Source organism: Hypomesus nipponensis, chromosome 17, assembly GCF_054491055.1.
Source record: "Hypomesus nipponensis isolate SF chromosome 17, ASM5449105v1, whole genome shotgun sequence".
Lineage (NCBI taxonomy): Eukaryota > Metazoa > Chordata > Actinopteri > Osmeriformes > Osmeridae > Hypomesus > Hypomesus nipponensis.
In genome coordinates this window covers 23,569,892-23,589,007 of record NC_140377.1, presented here as the reverse complement: position 1 = coordinate 23,589,007, position 19,116 = coordinate 23,569,892, and the positions used below count along the sequence as shown (strand labels likewise).

At 49.3% G+C, this 19,116-nt stretch overlaps 1 protein-coding gene across 1 annotated transcript; it reads right to left on the bottom strand.

Annotated features, from left to right (window-relative positions):
- Positions 1-134: 134 nt before the first annotated feature.
- ntn1b (netrin 1b) lies at positions 135-17,891 on the bottom strand. The gene is made up of 6 exons (XM_084677147.1): positions 16,877-17,891; positions 4,647-4,835; positions 4,377-4,526; positions 2,932-2,985; positions 2,287-2,361; positions 135-475 (listed from the first exon to the last, which is right to left on the bottom strand). Exons 1-6 carry the CDS (start codon positions 17,889-17,891, stop codon positions 135-137), a joined length of 1,824 nt encoding a protein of 607 aa, XP_084533273.1.
- Between the last annotated feature and the right edge of the window lie 1,225 nt (positions 17,892-19,116).

The window sequence follows — 19,116 nt, the reverse complement described above, 5'->3', positions numbered from 1 at the left end:
CTTCCTCCCTCTCTCTTTCCCATCTTCTACCTCACTTCCTACCTCCTCTTCTCCTCACCCCTTTTTCCCCCATCCTTCCCCACCTCTGTCCTCCCCCTCTCCTCCTTCCCTCCCCCTTTCCTCCTCCCCTCCTCTTAACACTTCCCCCTCTTATCCCTCTGTTGAAACTTCCTGAGTCTTCGTCCCCAGAGCTCCTTCCAGGGGATTAGCACCCCTCCCTTCTCCGCCACCAGGCCGGCGTGGCTGGGGGCCTGGTCCCTGCCAGGCGCCTGGTCCTTGTCGGAGCCCAGGATCAGATACTTCCTGCCTGGCTTCACCTTGGGGCAGCGGCAGCTCAGATCGCGGGCATGCACCCACAGCAGCTGCTCCCCGCGCCGGATACGCTGCTCGCCGTGCTTGTAGACGGAGAGCACATTGACAGAGAACTTCCACCACTCTCCCGCCCGGTCGCCTTGCAGTACGCTCACCTGCACCGCTGGAGGGGATAACAGTAAATGTTTATCTCCACTGATACAGCCCCACACAACACCCCCAGGAAAGGAAAGAGGGAGGGGTTAACAAAAGAGAACAGGATGAGAGAGAGAGAAGGAGGAGAGGGAGACAGACTGACTGGGAGATCTTATGTGTGCTTGAGGTGAAGAGGTTTGTTCTGGAATGTTCCAGGGGGTGAAAGCACCCACCTCAATAGTTCCCACTTACAATTGTGTGAATTGACCCAATTTGGAAGAGAGTGTGTGGAGGGTGTGAAATGCTCTCAAGGTGCATGCACCCCCCACACACACACATACGTAGACTCACACACAGAGATACACGCACCCACAGACAATGACATTAATACACACACACACACACACACACACACACACACACACTAACAAGTACTTTAGAGTATGATTAGGTTTGTTTGTTTCTTTAAATCAGATCATCAGCTCAGTGGTGGTGATCCAGAGGACATCATTAGATGTCTAGATTTGTGTGTATGTGCATGTACATGTGTGTATATATGCACACAGTGTATGTGAGTGTCTGTGTGTGAGTGTGTATGTGTGTGTGTGTATGGGAGTGTGTGTTTGTGTGTGTTTGTGTGTAGAAGGGGCCACTGTTTGTCTTCCCAGACACACAGAAGGTTTGAGAATAATGGAGCTGCAGCGTGAGAATCCACCTCTCTCTCTCTCTCTCTCTCTCTGTTTCTCTCTCGCTCCCTCCCTCTCTCTCTCTGTCTCTCTCTATCTATCTATCTCTCCCCTCCCTCCCTCCCTCCCTCCCTCCCTCCCTCCCTCCCTCCCTCCCTCCCTCCCTCCCTCCCTCCCTCCCTCCCTCCCTCCCTCCCTCCCTCCCTCCCTCCCTCCCTGACTCTCTCTCTCTCTCTCTCTCTCTCTCTCTCTCTCTCTCTCTCTCCCTCTCCCTCTCCCTCTCCCTCCCTCTCTTTCTGTTTCTCTCCCTCTCTTTCCCTCATCTCCCTCTCTCTCTCTTTCTGTCTCTCTCCCACTCTTTCTCTCCTCTCTCTCTTTCTCTGTCTCGCTTTCTCACTTTGGGGTCATATCCTTCCTTAACCCTAACACTACTGGGGTCAAATCCCCTTCAATATACTCTGCTGTTGCAGATGGAGTGAGAGAGAAGGAAAGAGGGCAATAGCGAGACAGAGAGAGAAAATAAGAAAATAGGGAGGAAGTGAGTGAGAGATGGGGATGGAGGGAGGGAGAGAAAGAGGAAGAGGGGGGGGGGGAGGGTAGTGCCATCATGGTGTGTGCCAGGTGTCCTGCTGGGAGGCAATGTGCCTGTTGCCCTGTGCTCCGCCCCAACAAGGCCAAGCTGTAATCTAATTAGTGCGCGCCTCATTGCTCCTCTGAAGCCTTGGCTGACTGAATGACTCCCTGGGGTGCACTTGGTGCGTATGCCTGTGCGGCAGGGAGGGGCAGGCTAGGGGGGAAGGGAAGAGGGGGAGGAGGGGGAGGGACTGGGAGGTGAGGGGGAGGTGAGGGAGGTGATGGGAGAAAGGGAAAAAGGGGATATGGGGAAGGTGAGGGGAGGAGTGGGAGGGACTGGGAGGTGAGAGCAGGGGACTGGGAAGAGGGAGAAGAGGGGGACTCAACCCTAACCCGCTCATCTCCATGGTTACAACAAAATGTATATCTCTTCACTCCATTATCTCTCCTCTCCCATCTTCTTCTCCTCTCCTTACCTTCCCCCTTTTTTTCTCCTCCCTTCTCCTTCTCTCTCCTCTCCTCATCTCCTCCCCTCTACTGTCCTTTCTTCTAACACTAACCCCAACATACCATTACTCACCATAATCTTTCTTGCAATACTTCTTCATGTTGATCTTCAGTTTGCTCTTCGATGCCTTGCAATGAGACTCACAGTCTGAGGAAGACAAAGAGGAGGATATGGGAGGAGAGGAGATATGAAGAGATGAGAGGAAATGAGAGAGGAGAGGCAAACAGGAGAGGTTAAAACTCACACATACAGTCCTCCCTCCAGTCTCCACCCCCCCCCCGCTGCAGTCTCCCCCTTTATCTGCCTTTATGCTCCCCATGAATGAGGTTGCCCTAGTAACAACAGAGTAAGAAAAAACGGCCCACTCCCACCCAAAAAAGATGGTTGGGTTGGGAGGGATGAGGGTGAGGACAGGAGAGAAAGAAAGAAAGAAAGAAAGAGAGAGAGAGGAAAGACAGAGGGAGGAAGAGAGGAGAGGTGAATAGAGAGAGAGAGAAAGAGAGAAAGAGAGGAGAGGTGAGAAGAGTATGGGCGGGGAGAGAAGAGAGAGAAAGAGGTAGAGGAGAGGTGAGGAGACAGAGAGGGAGAGAGGAGAGGGGAGGAGAGACAGAGGGAGAAAGAGAAGAGAGATGAAGAGAGAGAGAGAGAAAGAGAGTAGAGGTGAAGACTTTGCTCCTAGAGAGCTGGTGTGGTGTTCAGGGCATCAGCAAGTCTAACCTGAAGTCTCCTCTGAGCTGGAGTAGGTAGATGTAGGAGACACCACTGGGATCTCTGGAGGAGACAGATGAGAGGGGGGGAGTGAGGGAGAAGGGAGAGAGATATAGAGGAAGGGAAAGACAGGGGAGAGGGGAGAGAGACGGGGAGAGAGACTTTTAACTTTTGATACTCTTTACTGAGACACTCACTTCTAAAATGTTTTTGTGCTAAAAAAACACAACCCCACCCCACACAAACTCCACACCTCAGTCCACACGCCCCTCCACAGTCCACATGCCCCACCACAGTCCACATGCCCCTACAAGACACCCTGATCCCCCCCATCAACCTACTTCATCAGTAGATACAGACACATACACGCTATCAAGAGAGAGGGGGGGAAATATAGTTCCAGAATGGGAAAATGTGTCCAAACTTTTGACTGGTACTGTTGTAACGCCAGAGCCTTCCGCAGCTGCCACGCTCGGCATCCCCGGAGTATTAGGACAATCGGCTACACCTGTGTCTTATTTAGATTTAGTATTTAAGTGTCTGTTTGTGGATTGTCCGATGCGAAGTCTTGATCTTGTTTTGCAGTTCAGTCCGAGCCTTGTTGAGTATACTTCTACTGTTGCTGACCTTAGTTTTCGAACCCCGTTTTTGGATCTCCTATATTGCCCTGTCTGCCGTGTACCGAACCTTGCCTGTCCGACCCTTCTAATAAATCTGTGCTCTGCACTTGGATCCAACCCCATCTGGTATATCATTACAACTGTACATCTGTAGTTCATCTATTTGCCAATGTTTTGTTTTATCTCTACTCTACTCGATACATGACTGTGTTTAGCCTCTGCTCTGCAGCTCTCTGTCACCACCATCTCTGCAGGAGTGGAGCACTTGAGTTTTTCTGGGAGTTTTTGCTTGGCTTCCTTGAGGGTATGGGCATAGTTGAAGCCCTTTGTGACATTGTTAGTATAAAGGGCTATACAAATTAAATTGGATTTGATTTGAAGGGAGAGAGATAAAGAGTGTTTGTGTCAGGGCTGGGGTAAATCAGATTTAATATGAAGATATTGAGATGGTCTTCTCTGTCCCTTTGCCTTTTCTATTGTGTTCATGAATTATAACAAATGTAAATGTTCCCAGGTCTGTTTCATCTTAGTTGCAAGCCAGACTTGTTGCTATGGTTTCCAGACCTCAGTCTTCAAACAAGCCTTTATCAGAGATGTTACATGCTGAGGTAGTTCAGCGCTGTACATCGCTCTTGTGAGGACAGCAGCAGTTGTCTGTGTAATCTTATCTCTTCCTGCCAGCACTGTTAGCCTGCTAGTCGCTTTGCTATGCTATGCTAACACATCCCAGAGTGTAATCTTATCGGTTCCTGCCTGCCTGCTAGTGCTACACTAAGGTGGAGGAGGGGGAGGAGGAGGAGAATGGGGAAGAGGAGAGGAGGGGGAGGTACCTACTGATGCAGGGGGCGATAGGAGAGCGGCTCTGCTGGTAGCCTTTAGCACAGCGGTTACAGGTGATGCCCGTCACCCCGTCCTTGCAGGGACACTGGCCGGTCGTCTGGTTACACGTCTTCCCTGCAGCCCCCACCGGGTGGCAGTCACATGCTGGGGGAAAATGGTCACAATCAATCTGGTCAAAATCAGAACTAGCACCATAACGAGGACCATGACCAGGACCAGGACCAAGAGTATTTGCTCAAACGTATGCTAGCAGTGTGTGTGTACCTTTGCAGGCCCTCCTGTGGGAGATAGCCTTGGTCAGGTCTCTGTAGAAACCTTCCCTGCAGTAGTGGCAGTGCCGCCCAGCCGTGTTGTGACGACAGTTCAGACACACCCCTCCACTGCGCCGCCCGGACAGTTTAAACAGCTCCATGTTGAACCGACATCGGCGGGCATGGAGGTTACAGTGGCAGGCTGGGGGGAGAGAGGGAAGAGAGGGTTAAGGTTAGGGTTAGGGAAGGAGGGGAGACAGAGGGGAGAGAGGGTTAAGGGTTAGGGTTAGGGGAGGAGGGGAGAAAGAGGGGAGGAGGGGAGAGAGGGTTAGGGTTAGGGGAGGAGGGTAGGGGAGAAAGAGGAGAGGAGGGGAGAGAGGGTTAGGGTTAGGGGAGGAGGGGAGAAAGAGGGGAGGAGGGGAGAGAGGGTTAGGGTTAGGGGAGGAGGGGAGGGGAGAAAGAGGAGAGGAGGGGAGAGAGGGGACAAGATTAGGAAGGGAAAGGGGGAGGGTTAGAATTAGGCTTAGGGGAGAAAGAGGGGAGAAAGAGGGGAGGAGGGGAGAGAGGGTTAGGGTTAGGGGAGGAGGGGAGAAAGAGGGGAGGAAGGGAGAGAGGGGAGAGAGGGGACAAGATTAGGAAGGGAAAGGGGGGAGGGAGACAGGTGGAGGACGAAGGGGGGAGGAGATGGGGGAAGGTGAGGTTCATGTCTGTCATCACAAACCACGCCCTCCTCCAATATAACAATAATGTGTTCATTTAGCAGGGGTCATTTCAACCTGCAATCTCTTGATCTGTTTTATCCAGGGTCATTTCAACCTGCAATCTCTTAATCTGTTTTATCCAGGGTCATTTCAACCTGCAATATCTTGATCTGTGGTCCAATGGCCTCCCACTGAGCTACACCCACAACCTCCATCTGCCCTCCCTTCCCTCCTCTCCTGCCCTCCACTCCCTCCCCTCCATCCTCATCTGCCCTCCCCTCCCTCCTCACCTGCCCTCCCCTCCATCCTCACCTGCCCTCCCCTCCCTCCCCTCTCCCTCCTCACCTGCCCTCCCCTCCCTCCTTTCCCCCTCCTCATCTGCCCTCCCCTCCCTCCTCACCTCCCCTCCCTCCCCTCTCCCTCCTCTCTCCCTCCTCACCTACCCTCCCCTCCCTCCGCACCTGCCCTCCCCTCCCTCCCCTCTCCCTCCTCTCCTGCCCTCCCCTCCCTCCTTTCCCCTCTTCATCTGCCCTCCCCTCCCTCCTCACCTGCCCTCCCTCCTCTCTCCCTCCTCCCCTCCCTCCCCTCTCCCTCCTCTCTCCCTCCTCACCTACCCTCCCCTCCCTCCTCACCTGCCCTCCCCTCCCTCCTCACCTGCCCTCCCCTCCCTCCTCTCCTGCCCTCCCCTCCCTCCTCACCTGCTCTCCCCTCCCTCCTCCCTCCCTCCTCACCTGCCCTCCCCTCCCTTCTCACCTGCCCTACCGTCCCTCCTCTCTCCCTCCTCACCTGCCCTACCCTCCCTCCTCTCTCCCTCCTCACCTGCCCTACCCTCCCTCCTCTCTCCCTCCTCACCTGCCCTCCCTCCTCTCTCCCTCCTCACCTGCCCTCCCCTTCGTCCTCATCTGCCCTCCCCTTCCTCCCCCCTCCCTCCTCACCTGCCCTCCCCTCCCTCCTCACCTGCCCTACCCTTCCTCCTCTCTCCCTCCTCACCTGCCCTCCCCTCCCTTCTCTCTCCCTCCTCACCTGCCCTCCCCTCCCTCCTCACCTGCCCTACCCTTCCTCCTCTCTCCCTCCTCACCTGCCCTCCCCTCCCTTCTCTCTCCCTCCTCACCTGCCCTCCCCTCCTGGACCTTCTGATGCAGTTGAACTTTGACCTCTTGTAATGTCACAGTAGAAACTTCCATTCCCACGCGCCTCAAGAATACGCACACACACTTACATACACACACACACTTACATACACGCACACACATGCATACACACACACACACACATACACAGTTCACACACACACACACACATACTGCTGGTGGAGGCGGAGAGGAGGAGAGGTCAGATTGTCGAATATCTAAACCATGGGTGTCTGGGCATGCAGGGCCAGATGCAGCCTACTTTGACTGGGGGTGCAGTGAAAATTTCTGGGGGGTATCATGATTATGGAAAGGGATCGTATAATTTTTTATATCGATCCCATTTTTGAGACTGCTTATCAATCCGAGTGTTAATCAGGCGCGGAGCCAGACAATGTAAATAGGGATGCTCCAATCAGGATTTTGGGGTTCGAACACCAATTACCGATCGCTAGAAGCAGTATCTTTATTTTTATCTCTTTAACTGTTCTTAACAACAATGTATATTAAGTATAGAAAATAATAGATGATAAAATATTAAGAATAAACAACAACTGTGTATTTAGTGGCAGGAAACATGTTTAACACTTTTCTGCTCCACTTTTCTATACTTTTTAGAGACGCAACATAAACCATAGCACAATATGCTGGGTTATTGAAAATAAATTGAAAATAATCAAATGTAACTTCCTGCCGAATAATAAATTACAAAAGCAGAATAAACCTTAAAAAGTCTTTATACATTTTATCTTTAGACTATAAATCCGTAACATAAAAGGCCATAGTCAAAATATTGTTTCACATTTTTTTCTCTAGGTAGGAGATAAAGAACCATGGGCAATAAAGTGCACAGAAAAAAAATCTGCTCTTTTGATCGGCCTTTATAGTGACTACCGCTCTGAGTATTTAAAATGATATTTGGCCAATAACGATCGGCGACCGATCTATCGGAGCACCCTTAGTTGTAAACATTTGTGGATTTGCCCAAACCTAGGACGTATTCTGTGTCTGATGTGATGCTAGATAGGGACTTCCACAGTTAATGCGAGTGTGCACAGCGCGCGTGCAAACTTTTTTGGCCTTCATTTGAGCGCAAAATAGCTTTTTGAGCTTTATGTAAAATAAACAATGCCGTTTTCCAATTGGTAAAACCTTGTCCAGTGAAGGTGATGTCTTTATCATTTCTGACTCCAAATTGTGCTGTCATTCAAACCATGCTCACCTTCACCCACAGTTAAACTTGGAACTTTGCGTTAAACACTGATGTGTATATACACTGCTTTCTAGAGGCGGGATGTCGTCACTTTGTTGTAATCGAAGTGCATTGTGAGAGATGTTGTTTATGGTCAAGGCACGCTGTAAAGCAGCGTAGACTCATTTCAATAGGCCTACACCATTTAAGCTCCCTCGAGTTTGACACAAAACCCAAGCCCCACGGTGGAGCAGAGAGATCGGAGGGATGGAAGGGTTCCGGTTATCTGCTCGTCTTACTAGGGGGGCCCTGGAACCACCAGCCACCCCCACACCTGTCTAGGGGGGGCCCTGGAACCACCAGCCACCCCCACACCTGTCTCTGGGGGGGCCCTGGAACCACCAGCCACCCCCACACCTGTCTCTGGGTTGGGCACACCCCCACACTATCTTTCTCACACACAATAACATACATGCAGACACACACACACATTCACAAACAGACAACTACACACACTCACATACCAACAATCACACACACACACGCATGCAGACGCACACACACCCCAGACACCCACAAACTACCCCAGACAAACACACACACACCCCAAACAGACACACACGCTACCACAGACACACACACTCCCTAGACATAAACACACTACAGTCAGTCTGACATAAACCAAAACCAACATGGCGTGTGTTTATACATTGGAATGATAAGAATGTGTGTGTGCCCATGCTCTACACTAACACGCTAACATGCTAACATCGTGCACTACAGTCACACAAAAACATGCTAACATCACGCTGTACACCAACATGCTAACATCATGCTCTATGTCAACGTGCTAACATCATGCTCTATGTCAATATGTCAACATGCTTACATCATGCTCTACACTAACACGCAACATGCTAACATCATGCACTACAGTAACACAAAAACATGCTAACATCATGCTCTATGTCAACACCCCAACTTGCTAAAATCATGCTCTATGTCAACACCCCAAAGTGCTAACATCATGCTCTATGTCAACACCCCAAAGTGCTAACATCATGCTCTATGTCAACACCCCAAAGTGCTAACATCATGCTCTATGTCAACACCCCAAAGTGCTAACATCATGCTCTATGTCAACACCCCAAAGTGCTAACATCATGCTCTATGTCAACACCCCAAAGTGCTAACATCATGCTCTATGTCAACACCCCAACGTGCTAACATCATGCTCTATGTCAACACCCCAACGTGCTAACATCATGCTCTATGTCAACACCCCAACGTGCTAACATCATGCTCTATGTCAACACCCCAACGTGCTAACATCATGCAGACCTGGGCATTGTATTGCCTGCGGCCCACACCCGGCCCACGTCGAGTCAATGGCAAAGCTGTGTGCTTAGTTTGTGGAGAACAGGTCGCTGTGTTGAAGGATTACAATTTGAATTGACACTACGGGACTAAATATGCGGACAAATACAAGAACTGGGCTGATGCAGAGTGAGTGCAGGCTGCTGATGGTGTGTTAGTGAAGCTGCAGACCCAGATGACCACCTGTCAGCTGTATCTACCTCACACATTCAAGCAGACTTCAATGTGCTTGTTCAAGCCAGAGCCAGACTGGATTAGTCTCACTGAGGAAGAAAAACTGAACTGAACTGGAAAACATCAAAAGCACTTATTGCTTTTGTATAAAGTTAATTAATTGCTGGTCTTTAACTTACATCTGATGTATTTTTGTGAAGGTCTGTATGGTATGTAAAAAACGTTTGAAAAATGTTCATAGTTTTTTGTAACATGTATTACCAGTAGCAGCTCAAAATTAAGAATTAAGTTCAGCCTATTGGCTCAGCCAGCCACATTGGCCCTAATTACTTATGTGGTCTTTCGGCAGGGGCGGCGCCAAAGAATTTTGAATGCAGGTGCTGAGGGGATGCCAGATCATTCACGGGGTGAGCTGCGCAATTATTTATTATATATAAATGCTATTAATAAATGAGCAATATTTTTGGGGGTGCTATCGGGGTGCTTTGGTCTTTTTGGGGGGTGCTGAAGCACCTGCTAGCCCCTCCCTAGCGCCGGCCATGCCCTTCAGGAAAATTAATTGCCCACCCCTGGTCTACACCTCCACACCATCATGCTCTACAGTCTATACCAACACACCAACATGCTAACATCATGCTCTACAGTCTATACCAACACACCAACATGCTAACATCATGCTCTACAGTCTATACCAACACACCAACATGCTAACATCATGCTCTACAGTCTATACCAACACACCAACATGCTAACATCATGCTCTACAGTCTATACCAACACACCAACATGCTAACATCATGCTCTACAGTCTATACCAACCCACCAACATGCTAACATCATGCTCTACAGTCTATACCAACACACCAACATGCTAACATTATGCTCTACAGTCTATACCAACACACCAACATGATAACATCATGCTCTACAGTCTATACCAACACACCAACATGCTAACATCATGCTCTACAGTCTATACCAACCCACCAACATGCTAACATCATGCTCTACTGTCTATACCAACACACCAACATGCTAACATTATGCTCTACAGTCTATACCAACACACCAACATGATAACATCATGCTCTACAGTCTATACCAACACACCAACATGATAACATCATGCTCTACAGTCTATACCAACACACCAACATGTTAACATCATGATTTACATCAACACACTAACATCATGCTCTACACCAACATACAAACATGCTAACATCATGATCTACAGTTTACACCAACACCCCCCCACACGCATCCACACCCCCACAGTAAACATGCAAACACATCCCTGGAGTAACTGACCAAAACTCACTTTGTCTAACATGCTTACATGACACACTACTCAAGGTGAGCGTGTGTGTACCTGTGTGTGTGTACCTGTGTGTGTACCTGTGTGTGTGTACCTGTGTAGCAGGTAGCATGGACCAGACTCCCCCAGCAGCATGGCCCCACCCAGCAGCATGGCCCAGGAGGATCTGCAGCAGAGGATCTGCAGCAGAGGATCTGCAGCAGAGGATCTGCAGCAGAGGATCTGCAGCAGAGGATCTGCAGCAGAGGATCTGCAGCAGAGGATCTGCAGCAGAGGATCTGCAGCAGAGGATCTGCAGCAGAGGATCTGCAGCAGAGGATCTGCAGCAGAGGATCTGCAGCAGAGGATCTGCAGCAGAGGATCTGCAGCAGAGGATCTGCAGCAGAGGATCTGCAGCAGAGGATCTGCAGCAGAGGATCTGCAGCAGAGGATCTGCAGCAGAGGATCTGCAGCAGAGGATCTGCAGCAGAGGATCTGCAGCAGAGGATCTGCAGCAGAGGATCTGCAGCAGAGGATCTGCAGCAGAGGATCTGCAGCAGAGGATCTGCAGCAGAGGATCTGCAGCAGAGGATCTGCAGCAGAGGATCTGCAGCAGAGGATCTGCAGCAGAGGATCTGCAGCAGAGGATCTGCAGCAGAGGATCTGCAGCAGAGGATCTGCAGCAGAGGATCTGCAGCAGAGGATCTGCTGATCCCTCACACCCCAGCGGCTCCACTACTGAGTTCTAGAGACGTTCTAGAGGTTTCAGCAATATTCTAAAGATGTTATAGAAATGCTCCAAAGACATTCTTTCAATAGTCTTGAGACATCACTCAATGTGCCAGGGAGCTCCAACCCTAACCCTAAACCTAACCTGTCCTGGTAAGTGACCGGGTTAGTGACCAAGGTGCTGATGTTAAACTGTCCTGGTTAGTGACCTACCCCCCCTGTGCAGTGCTCTCTCACACACACACATATTACACATGCACACACACATATTACACATGCACGCACACACATATTACACATGCATCATAAATGAATTATGCTGTGGCACTGCTCCCACTGCCCCAGGTAAGATTCAAACACACACACCAACACACACCAACACACGCATGCCCACATATGCAAACACACACCAAGACAAGCACATTTGGACACACACACCAACGCACACACACACAGCAACACACATATAGGGAGTTAAATATAATAACCAAATAACCAAAACGATGGTTTAAAGGAGATGGGAAACTGAACTGTGTACGGAACTCTCTGTGTCTTTAGAATCATTCATTGTTGACTGCGAGTCACATTTCAAAGCAAACTGTTTGCCACCGACTTCAGGCGATCTGCTGGCAGAGTGCAGCTCTGCAGCAACGGCAGAGTTACAAGGCATATCAGATGATGCAATCTCAGAAGAGCCGCTCTTAGTCGTAGATTTCTGACGGACGTGTCGTTTTCTCCTCGACGGTTTCCGCTGAGCGCCTGTCAGAACCACCTGCTCCCCCATTTGAATATTGGGCTTCAGCTTGGATTAACATGAACCAAATAATACCAAGACCAATAGAACTACAGTTATTTGACTCTATGGGTTAAATCAGAGCAAGAATGGTCAAAGTAAAACCGCCCGGTCCAAACACACTTCACACCGCTCTTCTCTTGCCTGGCCTCCCAATGGAACCAGCTCCCCACCTCCATCAGGGACACTGACTGTCTCCCCACCTCCATCAGGGACACTGACTGTCTCCCCACCTCCATCAGGGACACTGACTGTCTCCCCACCTCCATCAGGGACACTGACTGTCTCCCCACCTCCATCAGGGACACTGACTGTCTCCCCACCTCCATCAGGGACACTGACTGTCTCCATCAGGGACACTGACTGTCTCCCCACCTCCATCAGGGACACTGACTGTCTCCCCACCTCCATCAGGGACACTGACTGTCTCCCCACCTCCATCAGGGACACTGACTGTCTCCCCACCTCCATCAGGGACACTGACTGTCTCCCCACCTCCATCAGGGACACTGACTGTCTCCCCACCTCCATCAGGGACACTGACTGTCTCCCCACCTCCATCAGGGACACTGACTGTCTCCCCACCTTCAAGAAAAGGCTCAAGACGCACTTTTTCCGGGAGTACAACGGCACTTAGTAATGCTTGATTGGACCTGATGTTAGTTTCCTCCAGGATCACAATGACTCTTATTGAGAGACTTGTTGCTCTTGTAGGCTAGTTATAACGAAGTTAACTCTTGAACTCTGTACTCACTGTGAAATATTTAACTGTTGATTGTTCTTCTGCAGGTACAGTCTTGCACTTTTTGGGGTTCATGTTTACATTTAGCAGACACTCTTATCCAGAGCGACTTACAGTAAGTACAGGGACATTCCCCCCGAGGCAAGTAGGGTGAAGTGCCTTGCCCAAGGACACAACGTAATTTGGCACGGCCGGGAATCGAATCAACAACCTTTTGATTAATAGCCTGACTCCCTAACCGCTCAGCCAACTGACCCCATGTTGTTTTAATTTGTAACTTGTATAATTGCATGCTCTCATGGTTCTTCCCTTTGGCACTTGTTTAGTGTTTTGGCTGCTTGCAATGTGTGGGACTACCTTGTTATTATGATCAGTGACCTATGCTCTTTTGTAAAGCTCTCTCTTGGAAGTCACTTTGGATAAATGCGTCTGCTAAATGTATAAATGTAAATGTAAGGTTAAAATGAAATACACATTTAATAACATTGCAAATGAATGAAATCAATTACAAGGCAAACATGTTACAAAATTAAGGGTTTAAATCTTACTTACTCTACCATGATCATTGTAAATCAGAAAGAAAGCAGGAGGTGAGCAAGGAGTAGGACAGTAGGACAAGGGAGAACTGAGGGGGTAAAGGTCTCAGGAGATGAAGAATTTACAGGACAATGCATTACAATTCCCTTTATACACAAGACCAACCAATCAGACCACATCTTTACACATGGGGGGGGTGTGAGAGCCATCAAGTAGAGTCCGTCCAGAAACTTCAGACTTTAGCATATGAGAGGTGGTGGCAGGTGGACCCTCAGCCTTACACTTACACACCAAGGTATGCACATATGGACACATCCCAACCCACTTACACACCAAGGCATGCACATATGGACACATCCCAACCCACTTACACACCAAGGGATGCACATATGGACACATCCCACCCCACTTACACACCAAGGGATGCACATATGGACACATCCCACCCCACTTACACACCAAGGGATGCACATATGGACACATCCCACCCCACTTAAACACCAAGGGATGCACATATGGACACTTCCCAGCCCATGAATGATCAGACACACACACATGCATGTACAGATGCACAGATGCAATCCCGAGCACACACCTACTAAAGGTCAATCCCGTGCACTCATCTACTAAAGGTCAATTCAGTAAACCAAAGAAAAACTTTTGTAAGGTGTTATGCATAATACATTCCTTGTTCCACTGGTTGTCCTAATGTCATTGCAGGTTTGCTGCATACTTTGCTGCCAAAATAAAACAGTTAGGCAAGTTTCCTAATGAATTAAACCATTTCTGTCTCTTTCTTCTTCCACGCCCCCTCTATTTTTATTTCTCTCTCCCTCTCTCCCCCCCCACTCTCTCTCCCTCTCTCTCCCTCCCACTCTCTCTCTCTCCCTCTCTCTCCCCCCCACTCTCCCCCCCCACTCTCTCTCCCTCTCTCTCCCTCCCACTCTCTCTCTCTCCCTCTCTCTCCCCCCCACTCTCCCCCCCCACTCTCTCTCCCTCTCTCTCCCTCCCCCCCCACTCTCTCTCCCTCTCTCTCCCTCCCCCCCCACTCTCTCTCCCTCTCTCTCCCTCCCCCCCCACTCTCCCTCTCTCTCTCTCCCCCCACTCCCCCCCCCCACTCTCCCCCTCCCACTCTCTCCCCCCCCCACTCTCTCTCCCCCCACTCTCCCCCCCACTCTCTCTCTCTCTCTCTCTCACTCTCTCTCCCCCCCACTCCCTCTCTCTCCCTCTCTCTCTCTCTCTCTCTCTCTCTCTCTCTCTCTCACTCTCTCTCCCCCCCACTCTCTCTCCCCCCCACTCTCTCTCCCTCCCACTCTCTAATCTCTCCTCTGCTTCTCCTCTCTCTCCTGTTTCTAAAGTGTTGAATTGAGAGGCTGTGAGGAATGTCAAACAGAACGATCATTAGCAGCAAAGCCACAATGGCCCTGCTGCCACGACACTGAGCCCCCTCCCTCCCTTCATCCTCTCCCCTACCCCTCCCTCCATCCTCTCCCCTACCCCTCCCTCCCGTCCTTTAACCTACCTCTCTTTCCCTGCCTCCCGTCATCCTTCTCTCCTTCCCTCTCTTTCTTCCCTTTCCCCCCTCTGTCTGTCTTCTTCCATCCCTCCCCCCTCCTCTTTCTTCCCCCTCTCTATCTCTCCCTCTATCTCTCCCTTTCACTCCCCTCTCTCTCTTTCGCTTTCCCTCTCTATCTCTCTCTCTTTTCTTTTCTCTCCTTTCCTCATTCTGTCCTGTGTGCCCCCCCCCCAGGACCCCCCCCCCCAGGACCCCCACTGACGGCATGAGATGAGATGGACGCCACGAGTGACAAGCTTTTGTTCTGTGTGGGCTGAGGGGGAGCAAGTGAGGAGAAGGAGGAGGAGGGAAACAGCTTGTTCACTTGTTCTATTTGGTTGAATATACCATGGTGCTGTCAGGGGCCTTGCCTTCTCCTCCGTTCCCCCTTCCTCCCTCCTCTCCTACCCCTCCTCTCCTACCCCTCCTCTCCTCCTCCCTTCTCTCCTACCCCTCCTCTCCTACTCCTCCTCCCTTCTCTCCTACCCCTCCTCTCCTACCCCTCCTCTTCTCCTCCCTCCTCCCCTCTTCCCTCCTCCCTCCTCCCCCTGCCTCTTGTCCTACTCTACTCCCCCCTGCACCCCTCCCCACCCAGCCCAGTTTCTAGGGTGGTTTGTTGCTGTTGATAGCACACACACACACACACACACACACACACATAGACAAACAGGCATACACATGCACAAACACACACCTTGACACTCATACACACATAGACACACACACAGGCACACAGACACACAGACACCAAACACATCTAGACACACACAGACATACACACTTCTGCAGAGTGGCAGCACCATAGGCCCTAACCCCCACAGAAAGGAAAGCTTTCGCTCCAGTTTCAGTTGAACTCGCTCGACACCACGTGGAGGAGTAGCTTATTCTCTGCGTGACAAAGATAATCAATAAGAACGCCGTCATCTCCCGTCCAATCAGATACGAGATACATGTAGCTACATGTGCGTGCGTGTTTAGAGAAAGCTAATTCAATTCCTTCTTCCAGAGGTTCACTTTCTGATCGCGAATGGTCAACATCGGAGCTCATTATGAATCCAGACATGAAAAACGATGTTTTAAAACTTGCAGACAAAACTATTTAGCAGACGAACATAGCACAGGCTACATACAGATACAGTTATACAGTAGAGTCAAGAGAAATGTACTCAAGATTTGTGACAATATTGAGTTTGCCAGGCGCCAGTCAAGTGATGTCAATGTCACGCCTGTCCTCAGATTAAATTGAAAACAGGTTAAATTGAAAACAACTTTTAGTAAAGGTAACTAAAAAGGAACAATATGGTACCGTTTTGTGTTTTTGTTTAGTCTGATAAACGAGTATGTCTGACTGAGTATCTACAGTTCACACCAGGGTTCGATTAGAGAACAAAAAAATATTTCTACAATTTCTGTCTATTTAGTTTATTTTTCTGTGTCTCGCTGTTTCATGAAAGATTTAGGAATTAACATTCTACCTTTTACATCTGATTCTGGAGCATTTATTTGTCTCGTTTTGGGTCGGAGCTGTGTCATATAACTACCGGCCTGTTTGTCATGAAGTCTCAGTTAAAGTAGGATGATTAAAATCGCAATATAATTTTCTATTTAATTTTTGGTTTTATATTTGATATAATTTGGCATCATAGGCCTAATACACATAACAACGCAGGAAAGGTTTTCGTAACAAAATACTTTAAAACATTTTATTTTAGGGAGCGTAATTGCTAAGACTAAGACATTAATTTCATAAAACATAATTTATAGCTGACATTTAGCTATTTATAAATAATTAAAACGAAATATTGAGAGAGAGATTTCCGCGAAACAGCAGACTGCATTCGTTGAATTTGGATTTAACTTTGGCCTAAAAGACTCAGTTTGTTGATGAAAGTAATAGCCTACGTTGCAACAATAACAGATACGTTTTCTATTATGTAATACGCAACAACAACAAAAATATATATTTAGGCCTACACGATAATTTCAATCAGAAGAAACAAAGCACCGTTGACTTACCAACACATTCGTTGGCCTCTCTGGCCGTCGCGCGCTGCCACGGCCGGTCGTAATGGAACGGCTTGCACCTGTCGCACTCCGGTCCCGCGGTGTTGTGCTTGCACTCACACACCAAGTTTCCATCCCGGTCTTTCACGCACTTCGAGGCGTGCCCGTTACATTTACAACGTCCGCCAACCTGCAGGTCAGACACTGCGTAGAAGTAGGAATCGCGCGCCAGCTCTGAGTCGTCCTCATTCTCGTCTCCGAAAGTATGCAACCGGCTGAACATCACCTTGATGTCGGTGGCCGTGACCCAGTCTTGCAGCACGGGGGAGTTATCAAAGTCGTGCGCGGATGGCCTACCGTCCAGGGTGCTGAACGCGATGAGGCCGCCGGTGAGAGGGTACATGTCCGTGTGTGAGTCTGTGCAAATAGCCTCCTGCTCATTCACCTTGGTAATGGCTGCCTTGTTCTGGCGGCCGTACATCTTCTTACACTGGGTGGAGTAGAACTGGAACGGAACCCATGACTTGCCGTAGTCCATGGATTTGAAGATGGCCATGGACTCCGGGCGCGGGGAGCAGAACTGCAGACTGACGTAGGTCACCTCAAACTTCTTCCCAAGAGACAGCGCGAGCGTGACGTTCAGGGGGTATTGAACATAGTTCTCAGATTGCCAACAGGTCAGATTGTGTGGGTTGTTAAGATCCGTTAAATACGCCGGTGGGTGAGTCTTTTTGGGATCCTCACTGTCGCACGTGTGACAGTCCCTTGTTCTCTCTTCTCCCATCTCGCTCACGACGCAGTACCGGGTGGCCGGGGTTCCACAGGTGCTGGAGACGCGCACGTCCTTACCGAAAGCAGAGTTAACAAAATCCGGGATGCATCTCCGGGGGTTTCCATTCTCGTCGTAGCAGGGGTCCGGAAGGGAGGATTGTGCAGCGAACATGCTCATGCCATACCCCGCGAGCACTCCCTCAGCTAGTAGGCACGCGGCCACCGCGGTGACCCACACCTGTAGGTTCCGCGTCATGGTAACCTGGGATTCTCGGTGTCCGCTGCACTGAGTCGTGGAGATGAGTAGAAAGAAAACGTTAATACGGTTGAACAATTTCAACATGCTTTTAATATAAAATGCAGAAATAGTCTCCACTGAATAAAATAGGCTACACTAGAAGGAAATACACGGTTTTACGCATGGCATTCACACCCAAGGTAGGCTTGAACACAAATGATCCCGCAAATTTACAAACTAAAAAAATAAAGCATAGCCCTTAGGTTAAATCAACCACGCACGTGAGAATCTGTAAACACATGCAGAAGCGCAGCCATGTATAATAATGGATCAACCTGTTTTTATATTATGTGATGAAAAAATACAACTTCAAAAGCCGAGCCTGTAGACTTGTCCTGGATGCTAAACTCGAATCCCCAGTCGACTACTGTCTTTACGCACGAGACACTTCCGTTAATCTCTGGCGTTTGAGCTGAAGTTCAATACAAACAGGTTGTGAAAAGGTCCTCAGAGGACTGTCCTCTCTATCAACTCCCTCACTCTGTTTTCCTCTTCGCCACACCTCTCTGTCCAGTTCCCCGTCTGCCGCGCGCTCTGCTTTGACAGACAAGAGCGAGCCAGTTATCCGGGGGCGCTCGAGGTGGCGGGCTGCTATGGAGACGCCTTGAGACCCTTGAGTGGATAGGCAGAGCGACCTCTATCGGCAAACTTCCAATAAATATAATTTTGGAGATTTATTTTTATTTCTAAATCAGCAGCGTGTTTTCCTGTTTGGGTTCGCTTCCGAGCAGCTTAACCAGATAACAAGTAGCTCAAACGTTACCTTAGCACAATAGCAAGAGAGAGCGAAAGCCATACCTTATTATGTTAGAATAATTTAATGACACACACCTGAGTGATTCTTTAGATTCGCGAGGTAAACTAATTTAGATGCGTTGGGATATTATTGTACGTCGCATGAGAAAGCTGTTCGCAGGTGTCTCCATTCAGTTATTTAGAAAGGGATCTCTTTTGATTGGCTAGAAGTAGGTAGATTAACCAAAACAAATGTAATGGTCCAAATTTCTGGAAATGCTACACCTTTGCCAGAGCTCTAATTGTGAACAATCACGCATCTTTTGTTTCCTCATTAGAAGGTTACCAGAACCCTATAACTCAACCAGGTGTTTAGTGATGATGTAGTAGCCTACATTTGACCAACATAGCTACAGTGCTGTAACATGTGTAATAACTGTGTAACAGG